The sequence below is a fragment of the Rattus rattus genome, chromosome 5, assembly GCF_011064425.1.
Source record: "Rattus rattus isolate New Zealand chromosome 5, Rrattus_CSIRO_v1, whole genome shotgun sequence".
Lineage (NCBI taxonomy): Eukaryota > Metazoa > Chordata > Mammalia > Rodentia > Muridae > Rattus > Rattus rattus.
This window is the reverse complement of record NC_046158.1, coordinates 105,933,383-105,957,611: the sequence shown is the minus strand read 5'-3', so window position 1 is coordinate 105,957,611 and position 24,229 is coordinate 105,933,383. Positions and strand designations below refer to the sequence as shown.

At 48.3% G+C, this 24,229-nt stretch overlaps 2 protein-coding genes across 2 annotated transcripts; both read left to right on the top strand.

Moving 5' to 3' along the window:
• The first annotated feature begins 3,314 nt into the window (after positions 1 to 3,314).
• Ncaph (non-SMC condensin I complex subunit H) lies at positions 3,315 to 24,105 on the top strand. The gene is made up of 17 exons (XM_032904150.1): positions 3,315 to 3,549; positions 3,798 to 3,888; positions 4,929 to 5,021; positions 5,426 to 5,564; positions 6,155 to 6,279; positions 7,393 to 7,582; positions 8,644 to 8,735; positions 9,453 to 9,655; positions 11,725 to 11,873; positions 12,350 to 12,456; positions 12,988 to 13,110; positions 15,830 to 15,940; positions 18,052 to 18,225; positions 19,904 to 20,020; positions 21,034 to 21,125; positions 21,505 to 21,580; positions 23,617 to 24,105. Exons 1-17 carry the CDS (start codon positions 3,317 to 3,319, stop codon positions 23,674 to 23,676), a joined length of 2,175 nt encoding a protein of 724 aa, XP_032760041.1. The 5' UTR covers positions 3,315 to 3,316; the 3' UTR covers positions 23,677 to 24,105.
• On the top strand, positions 18,237 to 19,363 carry LOC116901926 (40S ribosomal protein S14-like). Its single transcript, XM_032904149.1, has one exon. The coding sequence runs from the start codon at positions 18,758 to 18,760 to the stop codon at positions 19,211 to 19,213; it is 456 nt and encodes a 151-aa protein (XP_032760040.1). The 5' UTR covers positions 18,237 to 18,757; the 3' UTR covers positions 19,214 to 19,363.
• Positions 24,106 to 24,229: the final 124 nt, after the last annotated feature.

The window sequence follows — 24,229 nt, the reverse complement described above, 5'->3', positions numbered from 1 at the left end:
CACCTGCATTCCAGTCATAAAGACAGTAAAAACCACAGAGAACATGCGGCTTAGTTGGTAGAACCATGTTGGCTTCCCCTAGCCCTTTTCCTGTTGCGTAGTTTTGTAAGTGTGCTGGGACCCATCTCAGCCGTCAGCTCCTCTCCACTCACTTATTTTGTGAGCTCATCCGGTGCTAAATGGATACCAGTCGGTGACTCCCAAACTCACCTCGATGGAAATTGCCCCCCAAAATCTACCATGACACCTCCACTCTGTCGCAGTTGGATGGCTAGGAAATGTGCCAAGCGTAAAGCTGCGGCCTTGCCTCCTGCCCTGCAGCATCCTTCAGTAGCTTCCTCAGGCCCGGGTAGCCCAGTCAGCTGTTGATGATAACTGGGAGTAAGCCTTCAGCCTTCACAATCTACATTAAACCATCAGGAAGTCATGCTGACATCACGGAGACCTATGAAGTGTCTATACACCTCTCCTTCAGTCCTGCCCCTTTTCTTGTCATCTTCCTGTTAAGATGGTTGGTTACTGTTAAATCCCTTCTAATCGGTTCTTCCTTGGTTCTCACTATGACAACCAGAGGGGTTCTCTGTCGTCCAGAAGAAGCTCAGGTTAACTCATTTTGTCCTCCCTCTCATCCTTACCCGATCATGTCGTTTCTCACTGCGTTTAAGATGCAGAGGTAGGCCGGGGGTGTCACTCAGTTAGTAGAGTGCTTGTCTAGCGTTGAGTGAACCCTGGGTTAGATCCCAGCACCACATAAACCAGGAGTGGTGGCAAATGCCTGTAATGCCAGAGAGAAGAGGAAGAGGCAAGAAGACAAGAAGTTGAAGGTCATCCTCTCAGCTATTGTGAGTTTGAGGCTAGCTTAGGCTACATGAGACCCTGTCTAAATATTTTTGGGGGTGGGAGGTGGGATGTAAAGTCAGTACAGTGGTTGTGCGCTCTTGCTAGTCCACCTCCCATTGCTCTGACTAGCGCTTTTCCTCCTTGCCCTGGAGAGCCCGAGGCTTTGTTCGTCCCTGGAGAGGCCTTGCTGTGTCTATGGACTACTGTATTCAGCCACAGTAGGCCCTGACATGTGCTAGCATGCTCCCACTTTTGGCCTGTGCCCCCTGTTTCCACTTGGTTTTTCCAGACGACCTTCATGGCTTTGGTACTTTCTGGTATAACCTTTTTGGAAAAGCCTGCCCGGTCCACTGTATTTAAAGTGACCTCACTCAGAGCTCCTGTCTTCCTTATTCCTTTCCCGTCTTTTACCCCCTCCGCAAAACACGTATACCCATCACACACACCATGATTCCCAACTTTTAATTGAAGTGCCAAGACAGGAAATGCGCTCCACCCCACGACCCGAGTCCTACAATTGCTCACTCACCTTTTCCTGTGAACGCAGGTTACACTCTTCAGATCACTCCACACCTAAGCTGTTCCTCACACATCTCCGAAAAGCAGTGACCTTCTACATCAAATGTCACCGAAGATGATAAAAATCAATTTTCTAGACTAAGGTCTAGACTTTATTCTAGATTTCCAAAATCACCCCCAAATGTTGCTCTTAGCTACCTTTTTGAGCAGGGATCTGCTGGAAACTAGTTCACACCTGTAATCCCAGCGTCTAGGAGGCTGAGGCAGGAGAACTGCAGATAGTTCAAGCCCAGCCTGGCCTGCATAACGAGCTGGGTCTCAGTGAAAATTTAGTTTAAAGATAGGAACTGTGGCAGAAGCAAGACCTTCCTGATTAACCCGTGCCTAAACCCACCTGTCAAGGCTGGCAAGCCTGAGACTTCACGTGACCGGGTTGGTTTCTATTCATCCAAAAGAGCTCCCCTGGCTTAGCTTGTTACTTTTTACTTGTTTTGAGACTGAAACACTGTGTACCACCCTCCACCCCCATCCCTGCCGGTCTAGAACTTGGTACACAGACTAGGCTGGCTTCAAACTTGCCGTGTCCCACTAAGCCCAGCGTTATAAGTATGGAGCACTCAGCCCAGCCTTCTTTCCTGTGCTCCCTGGCACTGGCTTGTGCCTCAGCACTGCTTATCTGAATCAGCACCCCTAAAGGAGCTGAGCTTTCTTTTCTCTAAATAGCCAGTCCTTGGGCACAAGCAGAGGAGGCTGTGATGTAATGAGGTGCCCCACGAGCCTTGAAGTCAGAAGCCTGGTATTTCAGTCAGTATTTCTCCTGCCTTAGCCTCCTAGATGCTGGGATTACAGGTGTGAACTAGTTTTCATATACAATATCCCCATTCTTGCGTTAAGTAAATCGTATTTGTATCCTTTGCCTCATCCCTATGTTCTTCTATTTCTTACAGGGCGGCAGTAAAATCTAAAATGTTAGTAACATTTAGATTAAATATTTCTGGCAAAACCATTTCCTAGGTGATTCCAAGAATTTCCTGCAGTTGGAGCTGGAGAGATAGCCCAGTGGGTAACAGCACTGGCTGCTTTTCCAGAAGACCCAGGTTTAATTCCCAACATGCACACGCGCACACACGCACACGCACATGCACACATGGCAGCTCACAACTGCCTGTAACTCCAGCTCCAGGGAATCTAGCACCTTCACACAGACATTTATGCAGGCAAAACACCAGTACGCCTAAAATTAAAATAAATTATAAATTTGGTGTTGAGTCGATTCATATCAGAGGTGAGTAAACCTCAGTTTCTCATTTTTGTCTGCTTGGTTAATGTGGTTACTGTTGAAGGCTTTTGCCTTTGCATGCTGTGGGCAGTTCTTAGGAATGGGGTGTGTGTGTGTGTGTGTGTTTGTGTGTGTGTGTTTTACATATTTCCAATGTTTTTCCCCCATCTTCCTGCCAAGACATGGCACCAGGATTAGAGCCCAGCCTGTGTGACTCTAGACCAGGTTCATCGTTGCTTAACAACCGTGTCTCCCCGGTCTGGGATTATGAGTGACAGATGTCTGTTCTGCAGTGTTTGTGAGTTTATCAAGGGCAACGGCTTTGTCTTATCCATCTCTCTGTCCTTGGACATATTAGGGATGGGCTATCCCTGAGCAAGCTAGGCAAATGCTCCACCAATCAACTTGACCCCCAGTCCTGCCTTGTCAGTCATATGTCCTGTGGTTTGCTTGAGTATACATACAGTAGCCGTGAAGTGGATATATGTCCTATCATCCTTCTCTTTACCCCTCAACCCCAACTCTACCAAGAAACCCAAATTGCAGTGTCTAGCATCATGCATTGCAGGACTTCAAAGAGAACGCAGGGAGCCTCATATGGCTGGGTCCCCTTTCCATATAGGAAATTATTCTGTTGAAGCTTTCTTGAGCAAGTATTTTGTTCTGTCACCAGAAAAAATGAATAACTCTTCTCTGAAGACCCGTGGACAACAGGACATTGTTTCCTCACCTTTGGAACGGGTGCTTTCAGTGTCCCGGCCTGCGAAGGCCCCTCTCGGCACTCCTAAAACCCCAGTCCTTGAAGACTTTCCTCAGAATGACGATGAAAAGGAGCGTATGCAGCGGAGACGCTCCAGGGTCATTGACCTGCAGTTCAGCACAGACTCGATTCACCTGGCCTCCCCTAACAGGTGCGTGCAATTCTGCATTGGTTTTGTCGGGGTGGCACGGGTTGTAAGGGTCCTGGTGCCTCCAGAGGACTTTGAGTATAGGCATTTGTTTCTCGTTTTAGTGTGTGTGTGTGTGTGTGTGTGTGTGTGTGTGTGTGTGTGTGTGTGTGTGCGCGCGCGCGCCTGCCTGCGCTTGCACCTGCCTTCTTGATTTATGTTTTGAAGTAAGTGTATTGTAGATCTTGCTAGAATTTTTGTCTTTTGTTTAGGAATATTGATGTTTCAGCTCCCATACCTAAGTTTACAAACACACAGATTACAGAACATTACTCCACCTGTATCAAGCTTTCTACTGAAAACGTGAGTATTTGTTGGCTTCGGGTTTTTTTGTTTGTTTGTTTGTTTGTTTTTTGGGTGGTGGTGTTGTTGTCTTGGGGTTTGTTTTTTTTTTTTTGTTTATTTGCTTTTTGGTTTTTCTTGTTAACTTTTTTGGGTTTTTTTGAGACAGGATTTTTCTGTGTTGCCCTACTGACCTGGAACTCACTTTGTAGACCAGGCTGACCCTGAACTCTTAGAGATCCATCTGCCTCTGCCTCCCAAGCCCTGGGATCAAAGGTGTGCTCCACCGTGCCCAGCTTTTTTTTTTTTTTTTTTTTGGTTCTTTTTTTTCGGAGCTGGGGACCGAACCCAGGGCCTTGCGCTTCCTAGGCAAGCGCTCTACCACTGAGCTAAATCCCCAACCCCCCAGCTTTTTTTTTTATTATATTTATTTAGGCAGGATCTTGCTATATAGCTCAGGCTGGCCTTAAACTTGTAAGCCTCTTGCCTCACTTCCAGAGATTTCAGGAGTACACCGACATGTGCAATTATGATCTTGGGCTTTCTTGATTTAGGTAGGAGATGTGATGACTTGTTTATTCTCTAGTGTGGCTGTACTGTTTCTGTCAGAACTTTAATGTTCTTAGAAGAGCCTTCTACTCACAGTACATCTCACACAACAACATGGCTTACAGGCAAATGGTGTGAGTGTGGAAGCTAATAGTGAGTTGTCAGAACCCTCTCTTTTCCACGTATAAACCGGGTGACTGTGACAAATCACTGACCTCCCTGCTCCAGCTCCATCCTGTAAAGGGGAGTGAGGGTGGTTAGTTCCTGCCTCATAGTTCCCAACTTGACTGAGTCCTCTGTGCAGAGTTCTTAGAGCAAAGCTTAGAGCTCTCAGGAGGAGGGATCCGTATAAGCTTGGCTCTGTTGTTATAGGAACTGAGATCAGTGAGGGTATTTGTCTGTAAACTTTAGTGGGCTTGTTTACATGATACAGGTTTTGTATGTAAACTTTATTTACACGCACTTAAAAGCCAAGCCTATGAGTAATAAATCTTTAACTTTTTCTCCCCTAGAAAATCACTACTAAGAATGCTTTCGGCCTGCATTTGATTGATTTCATGTCAGAGATTCTGAAGCAGAAAGACACAGAACCAACAAACTTTAAAGTAAGGAGAATGCATACTTCCCGTACAGCTTGCCCAGTGCTTGTCTCCGGTGCTGATTGTAACACACATGGATTCTGCACACCCGAAGCCACGCCCGCCCCCTGTGATACAGTACCATTCCCACACTTGGATTCTGCACACACAGGAGCCCCTTGAGACAGCACCATTCCCACACTTGGATTCTGCACACACAGGCGCCCCCCTTGAGACAGTACCAGACTCCTATATATCCTTTCCTCAAAGGGTGAAATGCAGAGAAAAAAGGCATGTTTTTATTTTCCATCGATCGTTGAGCACCTTTCTGTCCTTTTTCTTTTTAAGTATTTTATAAATCTAGCTGGGTTTCACTTGTTCAAAGTGCTGTCCTGAGCCTCTTCATGAATGTAGCTGTGCTTTTGAACTAGGTGGCTGCTGGCACCTTGGATGCCAGCACTAAGATCTATGCCGTCCGTGTGGATGCGGTCCATGCTGATGTATACAGAGTCCTTGGGGGGCTGGGCAAAGACACACCACCTCAAGAAGGAGAAGAGAGCCACAGTGGAGGTACACAGGCTGGGATCGATTTAAGGGGCTGCTTCTGGTATGTGCTGGACAATATTTGAGACATATCAGGGTGAAAACACAAAAATCTGGAAGGCTTTTGTTTTTTTCTTTTGAAGGCATGTCTGTTTCCAGAATGTGGTTTTCCATGAGAAAATACAGGAAAATCTAGTGTACTTGCTTCTGTAGAGATTCATGATGGATGGTTAATTATTTTATATATCTACTTGTCTCTTGGGACATTGAACTGAGCCTCATCTGACTGACAGCCCTTACACTTGTGTTTTGTGCTAGGGTTTCTCAGGGTGGTTTTACTGGTTGTTAAAGGCCTTTTATTCCCCTTGTAGGAGCTTGCTTTTGGCAACACTAGTTCCAAGCACTGTATAAAAGCCTTTAGGAATTACTTAGACAAAATTGAGTAAACACTAACTAGGGCGCTTCTGCATGGTTTTTATTAGAAGTAAAATAAATGATTGTCTAGTAATCCAGTTGGGCTGGAACAGCAGATTAGGTCAGCCTGCTGACTCGAGGGGACTTCCTGTTTAAGCTATGACTGCTGGAGAGGGTTTTAAGACCTGGTGTTACCCCTTCAGATGGAAGTGCTGTGGAAACAGAGAGGACTAAGAAGGCTGCAAAGCCAAAGAAGAAGCAGTCCTGCAAAACCATCGAGCAGAATCTGAGCAGCATCAACGTCTCTGAAGCAGACGGAAAGTGTGCGGTGAGGACGTGTGCGTGCGCTTTGTGAGGTCCCTGGCAAACTGAGCAGGACAGTCGGCAGGGCCGGTGCTTATGGCTTGGCCGAGCTTTGAAGGAAGGCTGGATAGATCTGGGTCATTAACTGCAGACTCAGCACCCGTAGGTCTGGGCTGCACACAGGAGCACTGGTTACCATTTGAGAAAGGAACCAGCAGCGACCACACTGGTTCTGGGGAGGTGCGTGCATGAGTGGCCCTGGGGAGGAAGGGTGAGCAGCTCATGGCGGGCACTGTGGAGCTGCCTGGATGGGAACAGCTGAGAGGCTGGGGGTATAGAGCGTGTCCCTTTCTGGGACCCAGGATGCTGCCCTGGGGCTGTGAGGACAGCAAGATCACACCCTCCCAGGAGGGCCAGGGAGCCACTTCTGTCTTATCAGATCCAAGTCATGCTTCTCCTTGGAAGCCACTTCTTAAAGCACCTGTTCCTGGAGATCCCAGGTGGTGTCTTTTTTCTTTTCTTTTTTTTTTTTGCCTCACATGCATTTTGTCTTGCCCTGTCCTCATGCATGGGATGTGATTTACCTTTGGGTTGGTATCATGTGACTGTGTCCCTCTTCTCCCTGACCCAACCTCAGAGCCTCCTTGCAATCTTTGCCAGCCATGCTCTGCCATTAGCCCTTCTGATTCTGCCTGTCCTTCACCTAGCCATTCTGGTTGGGTTCTCCCAAATCTTAAAAATATTGTTTAGAGGAACAGTAGTGAGACAGTTGTGGTTTCCCACACCTGTAACCCAGCACTCAGGAGGCTGGAGCAGAGGGCTTCTGAGTGAGATGCCAGTCTGGGGGTAGAGTAAGACCCCACCTTAAATAGAAGTCCCCAGAACAAATAGGGGGGCTGGAACCTCTGATTGGCTCCATCTCACTGGTCTGTTAAGTAAGGCAACAGAATTTGTTGTGATGTCATTTACTGTGCTGGGACTGTTAGATGGAACCATTTAGGACCTGCCTCTAGCAGGGTGTCTGTCCTTGTGTGTTGTACACCGTCCATCTGAATCGAGTCTTGTGGACGGAGCTGGGTGAGCTTGTGTTTCCTGCGCTACCTGCTGTCATTCTATGGTTCCTTCTCCTCCCATGCAGGTGGATCCTATGTTTCAGAAGACGGCAGCCTCCTTCGATGAGTGCAGCACGGCCGGGGTATTTCTCTCCACCCTCCACTGCCAGGACTATAGAAGTGAGCTGCTTTTTCCTTCCAACATGCAGGCTCTCTCCTCGGGAGAACCTCTCGAGTTGCCAGATTTGGGTTTCGTAGACATGACAGACTTAAAAGGTGAGTAAGGTCATCCTTCATCAGGGCATCTTAGCCACTTCAAGTGGCTTCTGATTATACGGGTGGCTCTTCTAGAAAGCCACATTGGGTGTTCTTTGACAGTGCCTAGCAGTCCACTCTCTTCTTCCTTCTTCTGTGGTAAGGAGTCTAAACAGTAAGCCACCATTGTGTCCATGTGCCGTGGACCTCATCTGCTCATCGTTTACCACACCCAACTCTGGCACTCACAGGCTCACCCTGGAGGGTCGGTGTCAGCTGTTATTTGCTCCCAGTTCACAGGTCATTTTAGGACCTGTGGGGGGTTGTGACTTATTCTTGTGGCAGTTAAGAACTGACCTATTCTGTTAGTAGTGTCCTGATAGGCAGGGTTTCAACATCTTCCCTTACCCCCAGTTCTCCCTCTTTCCTCCTGGCCCAGGAATGTCAGGGGACAGTGTGAAGGACATGTGCTGGAGTGTAGTGACTGCATGCTTGCGATCCCTTCTGTGAGCCGAGTGACAGCGGTCTTCTCCCTCGGATCCCATTACAGATGGTTGTGAGCCACCATGTGGTTGCTGGGAATTGAACTCAGGACCTCTGGAAGAGCAGTCAGTGCTCTCAGCATCAGAGCCATATTCTTTCTATTGCAGACGTTTTGCCCAGATAACTGCCTAGCAATTTGTTTTCTGTGTCTATGGCCTTGGCTAGGGCTCTGATTCCCTGAGATATATCATCTGTAGTTACTTCGGTTTCAGACCAAAAGGAGTACCATTATGTGATTTCTAAGGAACTTTAAGCTTTAAAAGTTTTAAAAACTTTTGCTTTTAAGGAAAGGCTTATGCATTTTCAAGCTACACTTCAGAATGAAATGTCTGTGCTTCTGGTTTCTCCTATACATTTAAATCTGGAATAGCATGTAGCCTGACTCCACTGTGAGTGCACTTGTGTCTGGGTCAGGAGGTGGGCAGCCAGCCAACATTGAGGTGAGTGAGGTGACTGCCTCTCTCTCTTTCTCTGTGTTATTCTAAAGGGGAGGCCTTGGCCCGCCTGTAATTTCTCCCGCCATCTTGCTGTCCCCACAGCTCCTTTGCAGCAGTGTGCAGAAGACCAGCAGCTCTGCCCTTCCCTGGCCGGGTTCCAGTTTACTAAATGGGACAGTGAAACGCATAATGAGGTGTGGTCAGCTCTGGGGTTTGTAAGGGCCCAGGGCGTTTCCCAGTGGCTGGTGGTTTCAGTCAGCCCAAGATCAGTTCTGCCCAGTGGGAACCAAAGCTGAGACGCGGATGTTATGTATTCGAGAGCACAGAGAGTATTTCCCTTGGCACTTGGTCGGATTCTCAGCCGGGCTGGGAGGGTGAGGCTGTGAACCCCCGCTGGACCATCATGCAGCTGTGGGTTCTGGGGTCAGTTCCCTGTCCTTCATTTGCTTCCCTAGGGTCAGATTTGCTCTTGAGTGTGCTTGCTACAGTAGCCTTTGGTTGCCGGCTACAGTCAGGCTAGAGGCATTTCCTTCTTTTGGGGGTTAAGTCCCTTGGCACACTGTTTCCTGAGAAACTGTCATGTTTAAAGCCTTCCTTTGTTTATTTTTAGCTGGGCCCCCTTTAGCCTACTTACTCCAACATAAGTGGTCTCCATGGAAAGCTCTGTTCTCCACATGCTGTTAATGAATGCAGAGTCCTGCTTAATGTTTGCAAAGTATGCCTGACACAATGCAGCTTCAACCTGCGCTGCACACTGTAAACTTCCTCCTGAGGGCGCTGCTTCTAGCACGTGGGGTGTGGGGGCAGGGCAGGAAGAGGAGAGGCTGAAAATTAGGGTGGCTGCTTTCCAGGGATGAGCTGGGGTGATCCCAAGAACAGGACAGCTGGAGAGCCGTGTCTTCTCCTTGTAGTCTGTGTCGGCCCTGGTGGACAAGTTTAAGAAGAATGATCAAGTCTTTGACATCAACGCTGAGGTCGAAGACGATGACGAGGATGTCCCCGATGGGCCCCTGGTGGAAGATTTTGTTGACAACGATGAACCAGACCCTTGTGCAGCTGGGGATCAGGAAGAGTTCCGGAGCTGGAAAGAGATCTGTCAGGTCCCAGACAGCCAGTAAGGCCTTTAGGGTCGCAGACGGTTTCTAAATAGACCTCTAGCTCCAGGTAGCTGGGCCGGTCCTGTACACCATGCTTTGCGTGTTGGTGATCCACTTCATTATAGAACTGACATTGCGCAGGCATTGTGCTCACTGCAGTATTCTGCTGGCTGGCAGGAGTCATTAGCTCAGTGGCATTAGGACAGCTGACTGAAGGGGCGGGGCCCTGCGATGTCAGGAAGATGTGACAGAGACAGCCCCTAAGGAGTGAGGTTGGAGAGGAGCAGCCTCACAGTGCAGCTGTAATATAGCTTCTGTTAGTTACGTGGAGTTGGGCAAGGGTATGGGTCACCCAGAGTGTGCTGAAGGATATTTTGGGTGATTGGGGAGTTCTGTAAGTCTGCATGGCATCAGGCCAGGCTGTCGGGAATGGAGTCTCCTCACACCTTTCCCTGTCTAAGTGCTTAACTACTAAGAGCTGACCACAGAGGGCAGGACATGGGGACCCAGGAGGGAGGCTCTGAAGCAGTCTATCTGTGGTTCTCGTGGAGCTTCGGACATTAGTCCATGACATGGTCTAGATCCTCGACAGCATTCATCCAACAGGCTGGAAATGGGGGCCTTTAAAGATTTGTTTATTTTATGGATATAAGTACACTGTAGCTGTCTTCAACTGTAGCTGTCTTCAGACACACCAGAAGAGGGCATCAGATCTCATTACAGATGGTTGTGAGCCACCATGTGGTTGCTGGGAATTGAACTCAGGACCTCTGGAAAGAGCAGTCAGTGCTCTTAACCACTGAGCCATCTCTCCAGCCCTTGTGTTTTAATTTTAAAAACTGAATTTGAAATAGTAGTCTCTTGGGCTCTCGGTTTGTTTGTTTGGTTTGGTTTGGTTTGTTTGCTTACCCTGTAGAGTGAGCTGTAAGGATTCATTCTCAGCTCAATACCAGGACAGAGGCACTCAGACAAGACTAAGATTTCACGCATCACCTCTATCCTCTCAGACCAGCAGAGGTGCCTAAGGAGAGGGTTTCCCCACACCAAAGCTGCCAAGCTGAATAGGGCCCTGTGTATTGCAGATACCAAATGAAGTTGGATGACGTAACAGATTTTTTTTTTAAAGGGTCCCAAAATGTTTGGAGATCTAAATATGTAAAGTGGAGCATCCTTTTCACTTTTAGGAGGAACTAAGGCAGTCTAGGAGTCGTAATCAGTGAGCATATGGAAACAAAGATTGTCATGTTGTGTAAGAAAATCCACACGTGTGAGAAGGCCCGGATCTGGGATTCAGGCAGTTGCCTTCCACTCTCAGCTCAGGTGTCCTCTGCTTGTTTTCTGAGATTAAATATTGTGTAGCTTAGGCTGACCTCAAACTCACGATCCTCTCGCCTTATCCTCCCCATGTGTGCCACCACATCCAGCCCAGCACTGCTGTTTCCCTGGACTGTGTTTCAGGCACTCCAGAGCTATTTAGGGACCTGCCTTTTCTTTTTAAATCCCTGATTTTTCTTTTTCTACCTGTTTTCTTGTCCATCGGATGGGTACAGTTGTAACCGCTCAAAAAGTAGAAACTTGGTGGATTCCTTCCTTCCTTCCTTCCTTCCTTCCTTCCTTCCTTCCTTCCTTCGTCTAGACAGGTTCTCACTGTGTAGCCCTGGCTGTTCACTCTATAGAATCATCTGACCTCAAACTCACAGAGATCTGCCTGCCTCAGCGTCCCGAGTGCTGGGATCAAAGGTGTGTGCCCACCACTCAGCTAACTCTCTGGTTTCTTAATGAAGCGTTTGCTTGGACTTATTCTTAGAAAGGCTGCTTCTGGGACTGTCAGACACAATCACCTGTAAGTCCATCCAATTCCATGCCTTTTTCTGACCTCAAGAGGTACCAGGCATGTAATGTAATTCATATAGGCAAACCCCCATACATATAAAATAAAATATTTTTAAAAAATGAAAAAGAAAGAAGTGCTCCTTTGTGGTAGAAGAGGTGGCTGGCGTCTCTGGCGACATCAGCTTCTTTACGTAAGTGTCTGGTTTATATTCTATGCAGTATACACAAACAAACGATTTTATATATGTTACAGGGAAGAAATTGTTTCCCTTGGGGACAGAGACATCCAAACCATGTGCTCCTTTTTATCCACGAAACCTGGGGAATACTCCTATTTCAGTCCTCGGACCATGAAGATGTGGGCTGGCCCAGATCACTGGCGCTTTAGGCCTCGACCCAAGCGTAAGTCCTTGTGGGTGGGACTTGAACAGAGTGCAGCACATGCTGCCTGCGGTCTGCAGCGAGCAGAGAAAAGCGATGCTCTCCTGAGGAGGGGCCGAAGCAGCGGAGCTGAGCCGGCCTCTGGCTGGTACCCTGGAGAGTCGGTCAGCATGAAGGGCAAGAGGAAGATTGAGAGAACAGGGCTCATGGCCTTGCTCTGCTTCCACATACCAGCACAACTTACACTGTAGGAGTGACACTAGGGAAGTCCCCTCCAGCCCCAGGCTCTGTAATGAAGCCTGTCCCATACTTGATGTGTGTGGCCACAACACAAACATTGTTTAGGTGGCTGAGGGGCGTGTGACTGTACCACCCTAGTGATGTGTAGCTACTACAAGTGCTGCCTTAAGCTTGACAAGGCCCTTGATAGCCATTGGAGATGAAAATAATGTTGGCACCAAGGTGAAAAGTATCATAAACTGTGTTTATTTCTGCAGAAAATACTACCTCCTGCACAGAGAACAAAAAGAAGAATACAAAGAAAGACTTTGAAATTAATTTTGATGATGATATTGATTTTGATGCTTATTTTCAGAAAACTAAGGTTTGTACCAGATCTTCCTGCCCTTAGATGACTGCATTCCTCCTGCCCTTTCCGTCAGAAATCACGGTACAAGCCAGGCGGTTAGGGCGCACACCTTTTTCCCAGCGCTCAGGAGGCAGTAAAGACTGGCCTTAAATTTCTGATCCTCCTGACTGGAATCCCCAAATGTGTCACCATGCCTAGCTATAACTTTAATTGGTAAACAAGTAGTCTGTCCTCTCCCTTAGTCCTGAGGGACCATTAAGAAACAAAGTCAGTGGCTGGGTCAGGAAAGTTTAGAATTTTAGACCGGATATCACCATGTAGCCCAGTCTCCTGCCCTCTACAACCCAGGCTGCCTTTGAACTTGTGGCCTGACTCAGCCCTCTGAATACTTAGATTAAATGCCTGTACTCTTATGCCCGGTACAGTTACTTCACTCCATCATACAGACCCCCGAGAGTTGCTAGTAGTAGAGCAATGCCCAAACCCTTCCTAACTGCCTTAAAGTGATATTTATCATTGTTATTAAGAATTTTTTTAAACAAATAGGTTGCTACCATTCTGACCAAGTCCACTTTGGAGAACCAAAACTGGAAAGCCACCACTCTTCCTGCAGATTTCCTCTATGAAACTGATAATCTGGTCCAGCTTCACCTGAAACCGGACATAAGGGTAAGATAGTGCCTCCCTTCTTTAAGCTGTGTGGTTGCCAGGCTTGTGGATGGTCTGTGGATCTGGTGGCCTGCCCTGTGGCTGCTGGGCAGTACCTCGGAGGAAAGGAGGGATCACAGGAGAGCAGGTGGTGAGGCAGACTGAGGACGGAGATGCAGAGCCCTCACTCGGGGAGCTGCTCCTGGTTACAGCCCATCGCAGGGAGCGCTCAGCTCTCGTGGTTCCACACTGGACTGGTTTGTAGTTTCTTCCTTATTTTGTCTGTTCCTCTACACGAGCTTGAGTTCTTTTCCTCTCTTTGTGGTACTAGGGATTGAACTTTACTAAGGAGCATGTTCTAGCTTTTGTTTTCTTTTGTAGCTCAGGCCAGCCTTGAGCTCAGTGCGTATTCCCCACTTGCCCCAGTCCTGGGCTCTTCCTGCTTCAGCACATTGAAGGACCAGGATTCCAGTTGTGCACCACTATGTTTAGTCACCATGCAGTTTTAATGATATGCATGTATTTTCCTGAATTCACTGATACGTACATTAATAGACTACTTAAACATTCTACTTAAGCAGACTGGCATGTTTTCTTTCTGATCAGTGTTGTTCACTTAACAGAAATGCTGTGGTAAGCACAAAGTGCACAGCACTGGGAGTTGCAACTGTGGCCCGGGAGGGATGGACAGTCTGATGCAGGATGGCAGAGCAAGGCGAGGTCCAGCCGCACAGACAGCCTCCTGGATGGCTACCCTCCCTGTAGCTGTGATTATGAACCTTTTATTAGGATAGCCAAGATAGCACTTTGCATATTTAGAGGTGAAGGTGATGGACAATTGTAGGGCCTGGCTTTTATTGTTTGATTTCCTTAACCCCAGCCAGTAGCAGATTTTCTACAAATTGCTTTTGTTTCTTGCTCCTGACCCCTGCCCCACCTAGGATCTTACCCTGTAGCTCATGCTAGCCTGAAACTCACTGTGTAGCCCAGCTTCCTGTCTCCACCTCCCAAACGCTAGGATGAGCCACCACGCCTTGCTTGTTATTGTTTCTGTGGAGGAAAGAGCTTGAGGTCATTGTTGTACTCAGAACCACGTGAGAGGCAGTCAGGCCGCAGGAGCTGGAGGTCCTTTGTTCTTCCTTGGAGCCACACTAGAAGCTTGGCTAGGGGTGAGCTTGAACATACACAGAGAAGGATTTTCAATGGAGAAGAGCTTCATGTGTCAAACAGTGGAAGGGCTCTTTGTTGTTCTCTTCCCTGTTCTTGCCCTCTTCCCTGACCCTTCTTTCCCCCTCCCCCGACTCCCTTCCCTCCATGTACCCATGGCTGGCCTCCCTTACTTATCCCCCCCTTCTACTCTTTTCTCATTAAACCTCTCCACGTGGGAGAAAAAAATAAACAGTGGAAGGAAGTTGGGTGTTTCTTTTTCCTTTTTTGTTTTTGAGACAGTGTTTCTCTGCACAGTAGCCCTGGCTGTCCTAGAATTGGCTCTGTAAGCCAGGCTGGCAGTCACAGAGGTCTGCCTGCCTCTGCCTTACGAGTGCTGAGATAGAAGGCATGAGCCACCACTGCCTGGCTAGTGGGCCATTTCTTAGCTCACTAAATGTTTGATATTATCTTTGAATTTGTATTATAAAAATATTGTTCTAAGGGGTTGATTTTAGAGTTAGAATAGTCAAGATAATGTTTCAAGCTAACTCCATCTCCAGCCACATTCTCCTCAACTCAAAGACATATTCCAAGAATAACTGACAGGGAGGGAAGAGCTACAGGTGTTTGAGGGCTGTGGTCACTGAGTGCTCCCAGAGGGAGGGAGGGAGGCCTGGCTCTGTTAGCTGAGGGAGGCCGAGGGAGGCTGAGGGAGGGAGGACACAGGGAGAAGCAGGGAAGAGCTAGATGCTTCTTTCTTTGCTGGGTAGTGAGCAGCGCTGCCCCAGCAAGGGGCGGCTGCCTTTATTTATTCTTTTTTATTTGTGTGTGCGTGCTGCATGCATTCATGCATGTGTACATGCTGGGACAGATATAGGTGTTGGGTGTCTTCCTTGTGTGTCCCGTGTGGGAACTTGGAGGAGTCAGTTTTCTTCTACCATATTGAACCTGGGGATTGACCTTAAGTTGTCAGGCTTATTGGCAAGCAGCTAAACCCACTGAGCCATCCTCCTAGCTCCTTTCTGAGACCGTCTCTCCCTTCACCCTGTAATTACCAATAAGCTAAACTGATTGGCCAGCAGAGTTCTAGGGATCCATCTGTCAGCTCTCCTCGCCTAGGGTTAGATGGGGACAACCACACCTGCTTTTTTACATGGCTGTTGGAGATCCTGATGTGAGCCTCGTGCTTGCAAGGCCGGCACTGTACAGAGTCCTCTCGGCAGCCCCAGTAGACTGCCTTTAAGAGAAGGAGTTCTTAGCAGGCTGTTCAAGTATGAGTAGGGTTTCCTTCAGAAAGCTGTAGACGGTAGCCAGCCTTTGTTTCTAAATAAACTGCAGAAGATGCAGTTGCAGGTCAGAGGAGGAAGGGTTTTGGTTTGGGGGGTGAATGGAAGCTCTGTGTCCTGTACCCTGTGTTGTTCTGTGCAGTAGAGACTTGGTTAGACTATGTAGCCCTTTAGACCCCCCGCCCCCACTCTAGGGTCATGTCATTCTGAAATGAGACTGAAATGGGAAACAGCTTGATATTCCCAGCTTGTCCAGTAGCTGCTTTTTTAGAATTTCTTTTTGCACACCCCCTCCTTTATTCTAGTCGCTTAAGATGAGCCAGAACCAGAAGGCCAAGACCGAGCACTATGAGGAGATTGAAGACTATGATTACAACAACCCGAACGACACCTCCAACTACTGCCCTGGACTTCAGGTAAGGGGCGAAGAGCTCTTGCCTCTTCCAAATGGAGGGTGGTCTCTTCCCTGGTTTCTGTTGCCAGTGAACAGTGCTGAGGAAAGAGCTCAGTGTGGCTGCTTTACTTATACTCCGGGGGCAGGAAGCAGTGGGCAGCCTCTGAATGGTGGTTTGTTTATGCTTGGCCCAGGGAGTGACACTATTAGGCCTTGTTGGAGTGGGTGTGGCCCTGTTAGAATAGGTGTGTCACTGTGGGTGTGGGCTTTAAGACCCTCCTCCTAGCTGCTTGGAAACCAGTGTTCTCCTAGCAGCCTTCAGATGAAGATGTAGAACTCTCAGCTTCTCCTGCACCATGCCTGCCTGGATGCTGCCATGTTCCCACTTTGATGATAATGGACTGAACCTCTGAACCTGTAAGCCAGCCCCAATGGAATGTTGTCCTTATAAGAATTGCCTTGGTCATGGTGTCTGTTCACAGCAGTAAAACCCTAACTAAGACTCTGCTAGTGACTAGGTAAGTGGATCGTCTCTGGCCTGCGTGACACGGCACTAATCTTGGCTCCTGTGGGTTTTCAAAGGACCAGAACCACACTTCCTGTTCACAGGCAGGAGCTAATATTTTGGCTATGAGATAAAACACAGAGGCATGTGAAAGTGGTGTGGTCTAGTAGGGCCAAGAAGTGTCTAGAGGTGCCTACCTATCAGGAGGACTTGTACAAGCCATTCCTCATCTTCAGACCTTGGTGGGTGCTGGTAATTTGATTTTCATTGTGAGTCTCCTGAAGAAACAGCAAATGGAAGCAAAGGGGAGGAGACAGAGCCTCTGTGACCCTGCGTGCAGGGAGGACAGAAGCGGGCAGTCAGTTTTTCTGTTTCTTTCCTTACTGTGGGGAGAGACAGACTGTTGTTTTTATGAAAATCTAGTCTGACTTTTTGGCTGATGTTTCTCCAACTTCAGAGCCTAAGGACCAGCCAGGGGACCTGTTCAGAGTTCTGTCCTATCTCACAGCTCTGATCTGTTTACGCTGGGCTTGGTTCTGAGAATGACTTTCTGTGGACTGAGACTGTAGACCAGCATGAGTGAACCCAGGTGTTCGTTCCCAGCACTTTATAACCAGCTGTCTTAGGGTTTTATTGCTGCGAAGACCATGGCAGCTCTTATAAAGGCAAACATTTAATTTTGGCCTGCTTACAGTTCAGAGGTTTAGTCCATTATTAACATCACGGAAAAGCATGGTGACCACAGGCAGATGTGATGCTAGAAAGGTGACTGTGAGTTCTGTGTCTAGATGGCAGGTAGCAGGGAGAGAGAGTCGGGGAGGGGGAGACCTACACTGGGCCTGGCTTAAGCTTCTGAAAACTTGAAAGCCCACCCCCAGGGACTCATTCCTCCAGGCCACACCTCCTAATAGTGCCACTTTCCATGAGGCTGTGTGGGGCGTTTTTAGTCTAATGGGCACACTGGGTGTGGTGGGCCCCTCCCAGTCAGGAGTAGAGGAAGGAGGATCAGCTCTGGCCATCCTTAGCGACAAGGCAAGCTTAAGGTCGTCTTGGGGTTCATGGATCTGTGTCCAAAGCATGTAAGGGCTCCTGCTACCCAATTAGATAGTACCTGGGATTTCCGGTCCTGTTTTAGGGTGGTAAGGATGGAACCTAGTACTTCACGTGTGTGTGTGTGTGTGTGTGTGTGTGTGTGTGTGTGTGTGTGTGTGTGTGTGTGTGTGGTGTGTGTGTGTGTGTGTGTGTGTGTGTGTGTGTGTGTGTGTGTGTGTGTGCTCTCTGCTGAGAAGCTACATGCCCAGCCCCTGCTCTGTGCTCTTGTTGGGCGAGGTATGCAGGCTGTGCTTCCGTGTTTTGGGAATGCTTTCTGTACGATGAAATATTCATCTAGCTACTAAGCAAAGGGGACACTGGTCTCTGTGGTCACTACGCTCTTTAAACTCATGCTTCAGAGGTCTCAGCCGATGAGAGACCCCTCTCTCTGTAGTAGAGTTTATGTGAAGCAGGAAGAAGGGAAGCGAGCAGGCCAGGTTGGTGGGACTCTGCTTTGTGTCCATGGAGTCACTCTGGTGGTCTCTGAGCTCCATTGACAGCATCTGCCAAACTTGAAGAGTTATTTCCTTGCCCAGGATGCTGACAGTGATTACGAAGAGTCAGACGGTTTATTTGCGGGACCAGTTGGGACCCTTGACCTTGAATCTGATCCAAAGACAGCACAAGAGAATGGTCACATTTCCCCTGAAAGCCAAGGAGTAGATATCACAACTTATGGAGAGTCGAACTTGGTGGCTGAACCTCAGAAGGTAGGGAAGAGACAGCAAGAAATGGTGTGGCTTCCTGGCCGTTTAATGTCTCAGGTGTGACTCCCATCAGCCTGCGCTCCACCTGTTTTCCGTTTACCTCCTAATCTGTTGTCTGAGTTTTCACACACGTTTGCACTGTCTAAGCTGCTCACTGGTTAGTTACTTGGCACCGACTACGTAGGTTATATGGAAGTGACCTCTTTCCAAAGACCTTATTTTATCTTAACTTTTAATTACTTTTGCAGTGTTGAGAATCAAACCCAAGCCATAAGTGGGAATGGATTGGTCATACCGATAAAGTGCATGAATGAAGGCTGCAGCAAAGAGCATTGCTGTGGGCTTCTGAGGCACCTTGGCCAGATTCAGCTCATGTCATATGTTAAACGCCTGATCCCCTATCCCAAGAGCCAGGCTGGGTGCTACCCATTTCCTCTGTTTTTCTCTTACTGCAATTCTTGGTCTTGATCTAAATTTCCTCCAATTTAAAGAAGTTAGGCTTTCTGGTGGAGGAGTCTGGAGATGACGTTCAGAAATGGCACCTCGCAAGGGGAAGGAAAAGAAGGAGGAACAGGTCATCAGCCTCGGACCTCAGGTGGCTGAAGGAGAGAATGTATTTGGTGTCTGCCACATCTTTGCATCCTTCAGTGATACCTGTGTCCATGTTACCGATCTTTCTGGCAAGGAAACCATCTGCCAAGTAACTGGTGGAATGAAGGTGAAGGCTGACCGAGAGGAGTCCTCTCCATATGCAGCCATGTTGGCTGCCCAGGATGTGGCCCAGAGGTGCAAGGAGCTGGGCATCACTGCCCTGCATATCAAACTCTGGGCCACAGGAGGAAACAGGACCAAGACCCCTGGACCTGGAGCCCAGTCAGCCCTCAGAGCTCTTGCTCGCTCTGGGATGAAGATTGGGTGGATTGAGGATGTCACCCCCATCCCCTCTGACAGCACTCGAAGGAAGGGTGGTCGTCATGGCCGCCGTCTGTGAACAGGACTTTTCAAGTTATTTTCTGTTAAAAAATTGCTTTGTAAGCTTTAAAAAAAAAAAAAGAAGTTAGGGTCTGGGAATACAGCTTTGTTGGTGGAGTGTTTACCCCTGCACTGGCTCCTTAAATTCTGGCTCATTAAAACTGAGCATGGTGGGGTTGGGGATTTAGCTCAGTGGTAGAGCGCTTGCCTAGCAAACGCAAGGCCCTGGGTTCGGTCCCCAGCCCCGAAGAAAAAAAAAAACTGAGCATGGTGGTACATACTTATAATGCCAGCTCTACCGCTCGAAGGCAAGAGGTTGACAAGTTTAGGATCTAACTAGTAAGATCCAGTGTAGCCAGGCCACACTTGGCTACATGTCTTAAAAAGCAAAACAACAAAATCCAAACGGTAAAAACAGAAAGAAATAAGATCTTTTTTCAGGAATTCCTAGTGTTCCCAAAGGGACCTCTGTGTATGAGATTGAGACTGGCTTGCTTTCTTGCTTTTGTTTCTGTTTTTGTAGCCCTGGCTGTCCTGGAACTCGCTCTGTAGGCCAGGCTGACAGATTCAGTGCCTCTGCTTCGCTAGCACCAAAGGTGTGCGCCACTGTGCCCGGCCGGGATTCCTCTTTGATTTCCAACTTTTTCCTCTCAGACTTCTGGTGAATGTTTTTCTTCTGCCTAATTTTGCTTTGCTACACCTATTTCAGGTGAATAAAATAGAAATTCATTATGCCAAGACTGCCAAAAAGATGGACATGAAGAAGCTGAAGCAGACTATGTGGAGTCTGTTGACAGAGTTTTCTAGAAAGGAGACTGACATAGAGGTAACAGCACGCACGCTCCTTAGGTCCCCAGTGTGTGGGAGGGGAAAGCTGATATCTCAGTTCACGATCCCTCGGTGTGGTCCTGCCCCAAAGCAGAGAGATGCGGTCAAAGTTTAAAACAGACTCCTGTCCCAGCAGAGGAGCAGGCCATGGAAGCTGGTCACAGGCGAGCTGGCGCCTTGGCCACTACCTATCACCTTACTTCTTCATGCCACCTTAGCAACGGAACGCTTTACAGTCCTGATGAGCATCTGGAGTGACTGACTGCCTTACAAGTGTCAGAAAGTGCTTGTGCTTTGGGTCATCACTTCTCAGCGGGAGCACTGGAGAACTAATCACACAGCCAGATTGCTTCTCCTGAGAGTAAAGCCAGCCCTAAGTGTTCAGACCTAGAACCCTGATGAGCTGTTCAGATCTACAGGGCTCTACAGACTCCATTCTTGCTTACACATTTTGCTGGCTGTGCAATGAAATTCATGACTGTTGAGGACCCTAAGCTGTGTGGTCTCGGATTTATCAGAGAAAGCCTCAGTCACAGTGTTAGTGTGCACTGTAACGAAGAGTGGAGACCCTCAGCTCAAAGAAAAGGCTGAGTCCGAGAGGTTTCAGTCTGCAGGGGACTGCCACCATTGCTTTGGTCTAGTAGTCTTCCTTTACAGAAGCACCAAGTAGGGTCTAATCACGCGTATCATGGCTAGAATATGAAAGATGAACAAGGACTTACGGTCCACTATCCACAGTCACACCACGGTGAATTCAGCCAGGCGTGCTGGCTCATGCCAGAGGCAGGTGGATGGACTTCTGTAAGTTCAAGGCCAGCCTGGTCCACATAGTGAGTTTCAGGACTGCTAGGAGGACAGAAACTCAAAAGCACAAACAAAACAAAAATTCTAGCACCTCTTAAGAGTGCTAGTGTGGGGAAGAAGCTAAGACCCTCCTTAAGGTCTTCAGAGACACCCAAGACTTTGTCTTTGTGTCATTCAGTACACTTTTCTTTATGCTTCTTTGGCTAGGCAAACCACACTGACAATGGGAAGGAAGAGGCCCCTGAGGAAGTGGCTGATGAGAAGAAACTCAGTGGGCTCACAAAGGACCTGCAGACAAGGTGGGTGCTGACAGACACAGGGCTGTCCCCTCTGAGCCCTGGCCAACTTCTTGGTGGACTTTTATCATGACGGGCCCATTGCCAACTCTTAACTTGAGATAAACACTTGAAGGAGCTGCGCTCTGCCCTGTGCATGGATAAGCTGTAAACAGCCCTTCCCTGTTGGAGTGGCTGCAGCAGTCTAGGAAACATTTTATTTCCAAATACAGACTGGGACAACCTGCTTAACCTGCTTAGGAATGCATCTGCTTCCAAAGCCTTGGGGATCCACTGTTCCTCAGACGTTTTTAGTAGTTTTATGTGTGTGATTTGTACTTGAGGGAGGAGCTCTGTTCTCTGGGATGCATGACCTACTCAGTGCTTGCCCCTTTTTTTCCAGGCTGCCCCCACTCATGGCTCAGAACCTCTCCATACCCCTTGCATTTGCCTGTCTCCTGCATTTAGCAAATGAAAAGGTAGGTCATCCAAGGAAGTATAGGGGTGTTTGAATCTGCCCTCTGCCAGTTCACTAGAGCTTTTATAGCAGATCTTCCAAGGGTTGCCACACTAGTGGGTGAGAGCACAGACTCCTTTTCAGCTCCTAGCACCCATATTGGGCAACACACAACTCTTATAATGCCAGTTCAGGGAGATCTGACACCCTCTTTTGGCCTTACACACACACACACACACACACACACACACACACACACACACACACATACACACACACACGCACGCATGGAGAAACATAGACACACACATGAATAAAATAAAATAATTTCTTTTCCTAGACAAGTTTTCTCTGTGTAGCCCTGGCTGTCTGGGAATTTGCTCTGTAGACCAGTGTCTTAGTTAGGGTTTCTATTCCTGCACAAACATCATGACCAAGAAGCAAGTTGGGGAAGAAAGGGTTTATTCAGCTTATTTCCATGTTGCTGTTCCATCACCAAAGGAAGTCAGGACTGGAAGCAGGAGCTGATGCAGTGGCCATGGAGGGATGTTACTTACTGGCTTGCTTCCCCTGCCTTGCTCAGCCTGCTTTCTTATAGAACCCAAGACCACCAGCCCAGGGACAGCACCACCCACAGTGGGCTGGGTCCTCCCTCCTTGATCACTAATTGAGAAAATGCCTTACAGCTGAGTCTCATGGAGACATTTCCTCAAGGGAGGCTCCTTTCTCTGTGATAACTCCAGCTTGTGTCAAGTTGACACACAAAACCAGCCAGTACAACCAGGCTGGCCTCATATTCAGAGATCCGCCTGCCTCTGCCTCCTGAGTGCTGGGATTAAGGTGTGTGCCACCACCATCACCCAGATCAGTTATTAAAAAACAAAAAAACCCCATGGGGGCTAGAGTGTCAGGCACACAGCACCCGTCTGTGGTTACGACAGTAGAAGTCTCTGTGGTTCCTAATAGAAGCTCTGAGGTGTCTGACATGCCAGCAACCTGAAGAAAGGCTAAGAAAAGCCCAGTAACTGACGAGGGTTCTGTTACCACCTTGACAAGAAAGAGCGTACATAGTGGCCATCGAGACCCTTTTGGAGTAGGAGTGTGGCTCGCTGAGGTCCCTGCTCTGCAGCTCTGCCCCATTCCCTAGTGATGGTGAAGGTTTTAGCAGCTTGACTCCCTCTTGCTACAATCAGGTCTCCCCTGTAGAGGCCTGGATATCTGAAGAATGCAAGATGGCCACAGCCTGTGTGCTGTCAGGCTGATACAGGATTGGACTTGGAGCATTTTGACATTTCCTAAGCCCCCCACCCCAGGAGAACATCCCCGAACACTTCGCCCCAGACCTTGATCTGTTCTTTTCTCCTTCAGTCACTCCCATGTCTTCCATCGCTGTGGTGGGGCTTAGGGTTGGGCTGTGCTTCTCTTCCCTCTGCGCCCGTAGCCAGCAGCCTACAACTGACCGTCCAAACTGGAACCGCCGCTTCCTCACCACGACCCGTGCGCTAGACAAACTTAGGCCTTACGTGTTACAAGTGCTCAACTGCTGAGCCCAGCCTCCGTCCTCTCAACAGCTTCCAGAACTTGAGCTGCATCATACCAGCAAGACACGTTAGGGAAGAGGGTGGGGTGGATGCTGAGTGCCAACGGGTCTCACCGCTGCAGCCTCTGAGGGAAAAAGATAATCTCTTGGCAGTCAGCTAGCCCGAGGGGAAACGCTGCCTGAAGTTAAGATGAGAGAGAGTTGTGAGATGGGTGCTGAGCAGAGGGCAGCTGTCGGGTGTGACAGCTCGGGGATGGGGTTATGGCGCTGTGGGCCTACGTGGACAGGCTAATCTTTCTGGAGTTCTGTCAACTGAAGCAGAGGCAGAGAAGGATCCTTGTGTTTCTCCTGCACCTCACAAGGCCTGAAAGGCAGCTTTGTGCACACTGTACTTGCCATGAGGTGATTTTCCTTAAGATGATGAAACAACCCATTCTCTGTAGTCACCTTGTCTCTGCCACTAAAATTTGTCTCAGGATTCAGGTCAAAGCCTGTGTTTCTTTTTTCTCTTCCCTCAGAATCTGAAGCTGGAAGGCACAGAGGATCTCTCTGAGGTTCGGGTAATGCAAGGGGACTGAGTCCACTTTAAGACATCTGCAGCGGGAGGCCCATTGCTTCCTGGTGGCAGTGGCGAGGTACTGGACCTGTCGTGTGGCTATAGGCGACCACCCTAATGCTGGTTTCCGGCCCCTCTTGCCACTTCAGTCTGGATGCCACGCTCTGAAGCACCATGATGTTGGAAGGTCTCACATATCACCTAGGAAGAGGGGAGCCTTTTAGTCTGGAGTGTAAAGACAGTCTGATCTTTATATCCATGTGCTTCTGGTCACTTTCTGTGACCTTTCTACTTTCCATTCTGAGAATAGTTTAGAATAGTCGAGAATAGTTTCTCTGTAGCCTCTTACTGTCTGATCTTTGTACATAAAATTTATCATTTTTAAACTTGTAAGTATATATAATACCCTAAAATAAAACTATTCTGGCACAGCATCTGAGTGCCCAGTAAACACTCACCCCTGGTTATTCCCCTCAGCTTTTCAGGAGGCCATGCGCATCAAGGCCAGGGTACATAAGGGTAAGAAGAAACAGAATGCCTGTTTGGAGATGAGATCTGTATATAGGCACCTATGG

Coding starts and splice junctions, on each gene's coding strand:
- Ncaph (XM_032904150.1), top strand. CDS start 3,317: ATGAATAACTCTTCTCTGAAGACCCGTGGACAACAGGACATTGTTTCC. Junction 5,565..6,154: donor AGAAGAGAGCCACAGTGGAG/GTACACAGGCTG, acceptor TTACCCCTTCAG/ATGGAAGTGCTGTGGAAACA. Junction 20,021..21,033: donor GAAAGGAGACTGACATAGAG/GTAACAGCACGC, acceptor TTCTTTGGCTAG/GCAAACCACACTGACAATGG.
- LOC116901926 (XM_032904149.1), top strand. CDS start 18,758: ATGGCACCTCGCAAGGGGAAGGAAAAGAAGGAGGAACAGGTCATCAGC.